The 4,057-nt window shown below is 51.1% G+C and overlaps 1 protein-coding gene across 1 annotated transcript in view; it reads right to left on the bottom strand.

Annotated features, from left to right (window-relative positions):
• Positions 1 to 4,057, bottom strand: part of LOC103250373 (E3 ubiquitin-protein ligase Mdm2-like) — a 28,226-nt gene that overhangs the window by 9,187 nt on the left and 14,982 nt on the right. Inside the window, exon 6 of the mRNA XM_021707988.1 lies at positions 945 to 1,117. Coding sequence (XP_021563663.1) covers positions 945 to 1,117 — 173 coding nt within the window. The remainder of the gene's footprint in view (positions 1 to 944; positions 1,118 to 4,057) is intronic.

Below are 4,057 nucleotides of genomic sequence, written 5' to 3'. Positions count from 1 at the left end.
AAAAAAAAAAAAAAAAAAAAAAGAATAAAGTGAGGCTGGGTGTGGTGGCTCATGCCTATAATCCCAGCAATCTGGGAGGCCAAGGTGAGAGAATTGCCTGAGCCCATGGGCTCAAGATCAGCCTGGGCAACTTGCTGAGACCTCGTCTCTACAATAAATCAAAAAATTAGCCAGGCATGGTAGCACACACCTGTAATTCAGGCTACTTGGAAGGCTGAGGCAAAGGATCATCTGAGCCCAGCAGGTCAAGGTCAAGGCTGTGGTGGCCATGAGCGTGCCAACTGCCCTCCAGTCTGGGCAACAGAGAGAGACTCTAACTCAGAAAAATAAAAATAAAGAAAGAAATGAATCAAATGTTCAGTTTTGTTCCCTTTTTCTTTCTTTTTTTTGATTCGTGGTCTCCCTCTGTTGCCCAGGCTAGAGTGCGGTAGCACAATCATGTCTCACCATAGCCTGGACCCCCGGGCTCAGGTAATCCTTCCTCCTCAATCTCCCAAGTGGCTGAACTACAGGCATCACTGTACCCTGGCTAACTTTGGATTGTCTGTGGAGGCATACTCAAGCGATCCTCCTGCCACAGCCTCCCAAGTGCTGGGACAACAGGCGTGAGCCACCATGCCTGTGAGTCTTAACTTCCAAATTTCCAGACCGCTCTTTACTCAGGCTACTCGAGTTCACGATGGCTGCGGTGGCCAACCAGTCTTTCCGGCAGAGCGCTGTCAGCATCACCCAACAGGGGCCTGCGTTTTCCCTGTTTTCCAGCTCCAGGGATCCTCCTCGCCCCCACCTCAGGGCCAGGGGAGGCCCACAGGGCGGCCGATATCAAAGCACAATCACCGCTGGTTCCCACGACACTGGAGCTGCCACCCTGCGACACTGGAGCTGCCACCCCACCCACAGGCCAGCCATGGCCAGGTCCCGCGCTCCCGAGGGCAGAGCCTTACCGGGCTGGACAGTGTCCCTGCAGAGTCGCTGCTGCCGCCACCGCCGCTGCCTCGCTCACAGCAGATCTCGCGGATGACACACAGGGCCAGGCTCTCGTCGAACGACAGCGAGCGGCTGTCCGACCTGTGCCGCTTCCTCTGGCGCTCGCCGGGCGGCTCCTCGGCGCTCTCTTCTGCACAAGGAGGGAAAGCAAACTGCTGACGGCAACAGGCTGGGATGCGAGCCCAAGTCCTCGGTGGAGCGGAAACTCAGCTCCAGGAAAACTGAACAGAGAAACAGGGAGTGCTGCCAAAGTTGCCAATGCCAACCCTGCTCTGAGTCTGCCCAAGTGAGGCTTGCAGAACGCCGTGTTTTTAAAACCATTCTATTCTTTTTCAGACCTTGATTTCCCGAAGTCACAACTGATGTAATTCGTCTAAAAGCTGTTATTGCTTATGCCCGTCATCCCAGCACTTAAGGAGGCCGAGGCGAGAGGACTGCCAGAGGCCAGCAGTTCGAGGCCAGCCTGGGCAACTTGGCGAGACCTCCTCTCCACAATAAATCAAAAAATCAGCCAGGCCACATGGTGATGGTGTGCATCTGTGGTTCCAGCTACTTGGAAGGCTGAGGAGGAAGGATTGCCTGAGCCCAGCCAGTGGAGGCTGCAGTGGCCGCGAGCATACCACAGTACTCCAGCCTGGGCCACAGAGTGAGATGCTGACTCAAAAATAAATAAATATAAAATAAAGGTTTTATTAATCAATCTAGGATTTTTCTGTCAAACCAACCTTTAGGATATAAGGCTCCATCTTTTTCTTTTTTTAAAAGAACAAAAATATTTAATTTACTTAGCAGGTACTCTTAATATTTAAATTCCTTCAGTACCCTGTATTTTCAGCAGAAATCAAAATCGATGGCGAAAACTGTTAGTTTTATTTTAAATAACAAATTATCTGACTTAAAACTTTAGAAAGCTAGTCAAATGTGTCAGACATAAATCAGAGACCTCCTTTAAACCAGACATAAAAATAAGTTCCGAGTGGATTAAAGAACCAAACACAAAAAACAAAACCATTTGAGTACGGAGCAGAGAACACTCCTGTAAGACCAAGTGGGAAAGTATTTCATAACACTGCAGAGCTCTAAGAAGAGAACCAAGACCAGACCATGCTAAGGCTGATGTGGCAAAATAATAATACCACAAACAACTCAGCGGCAGATGTCAGACTAGCAGACTTTCTTTGCCACACACCGAAGAGAGTATCATAATAAGTCCTGCCAGACCAAGACAGACTCGATTTGTTTAAAAAGTCGACAATAGCCGGGCTCGGTGGCTCAGCCTGTAATCCCGCGCCTTTGGGAGGCTGAGGTGAATGGATTGCCTGAGCCCACGGGTTAGAGACCCACCTGGGCAGGGAGACCTCATCTCTACAATAAATCAAAAAATCAGCCGGGCGTGGTAGCGCATGCCTGTAATTCCGGCTACTTGGAAGGCTGAGGCGGAAGGATCGCTGGAGCCCAGCAGGTCGAGGCTGCAGTGGCCGGGAGTGGCCACTGCATTCCAGTCTGGGCGACAGAGTGAGACTCCAACTCAAAAAAATAAAAAATAAAAAATAAATAAATAAAAAGCCGACAATAGGAAAAGAGTCCTAAGAGAAACAAAAGTGGCCAATAAAGGTGCGAAGAGTCTCCTGCCCCTGGGGCCAAGGGAACGCAGCCAGCGAGGCGAGAGGCGTTTCACACAAGAGCGGCCAACCTCGGGCCAACCTAGGACAAGGCGGCGCCAGGAAGCTCCGAGAGCGAGGACGCTCACCGCGCGTGGGGACATCCCCACGCCAACCGGGGTGGCTTCCGCGGCATTGCCCTCTCTCTCCACCCCAGAGCCCACCCACGCAGCTGCTTAGGTGGCTCCTGGCGGCCCCACTTCCGCTTCGCAGGGCCTGGATGAGGGGGACCCACCATGGCCTGCACACACAGTGCCCTCTCTCCTCTCAGTGTTCCCTCTCACCCTGCCCAGAGGGCGTCCTTCCTCCTCCCAATTCCCAAACACTGGGCTTTTGTGTTTCATCTCCACCACCAGGCCACACACACGTTCCTGCTGCAAGCTCTTAATCCCGTTTGCATCCCCTATAAAAAGGGGGTCTTGGCTGGATGATGTGGGCTGGAAGCCTAAGCCATGTTGTTGAGCGATTATTTTTACCTCTGCTAACACTGATCATGACAAGTAATATATTACTCACTGCAGAGATGGAAAGAAAACAGAAGGAAAAATATGTAAATCACCTGTAATGCTACCAATGAGTAAGTTTTAACATTTTAACAGCTCACCAGTTCTCACTCATTTGGCTTTTTCCTTCTTAAACAAACATTCGAGGCTGGGTACAGTGGATCAAGACTGAAATCCCAGCACTCGAGGCGAGAGGACAGCCTGACCCAAAGTTCGAGACCCACCTGGGCAACATGGCGAGACGTCATCTCTACAATATATCAAAAAGTTAGCCGGGTGTGATGACACATGCCTGGGTGTCAACTACCTGGAAAGCTGAGGCAGAAGGATCACCCGAACCCAGCAGGTCGAGACTATAGTGGCTGTGAGTGTGTCTCTGCACTCCAGCCTGAGCAACAGAGTAAGATTTCATCTAAAAAAAAACCAACAAAAAAACCAGCCTGGCTCGGTGGCTCAGCCTGTAATGCCGCACCTTTGGGAGGCTGAGGTGAGTGGATTGCCTGAGCCCGCGGGCTCGAGACCCGCCTGGGCAGCGAGACCTCATCTCTACAATAAAATAAAAAAATCAGCCGGGCGTGGTAGCGCATGCCTGTACTTCCGGCTACTTGGAAGGCAGAGGTGGAAGGATCACCGGAGCCCAGCAGGTCGAGGCTGCGGTGGCCGGGAGCGGCCACTGCACTCCAGTCTGGGCGACTGAGTGAGACTCCAACTCAAAAAAAAAAACAGAAACCCCAAAACAGCCAACAACAACTTTGGTTCACATATCTGTACCACTTAAGTGTGTTGCCTCTTAAATATTCTTTTTTTTTTCTTTTTATTTGTTTTTTGGGGTTTTTTTTTTGAGTTGGAGTCTCACTCTGTCGCCCAGACTGGAGTACAGTGGCCGCTCCCGGCCACCGCAGCCTC

This window comes from Carlito syrichta, unplaced genomic scaffold, assembly GCF_000164805.1.
Source record: "Carlito syrichta isolate Samal-C Ts95f unplaced genomic scaffold, Tarsius_syrichta-2.0.1 Scaffold130369, whole genome shotgun sequence".
Taxonomy (NCBI): Eukaryota; Metazoa; Chordata; class Mammalia; order Primates; family Tarsiidae; genus Carlito; species Carlito syrichta.
Note: the sequence above shows the minus strand (reverse complement) of the source record. Positions and strands in the feature narration are given on the sequence as shown.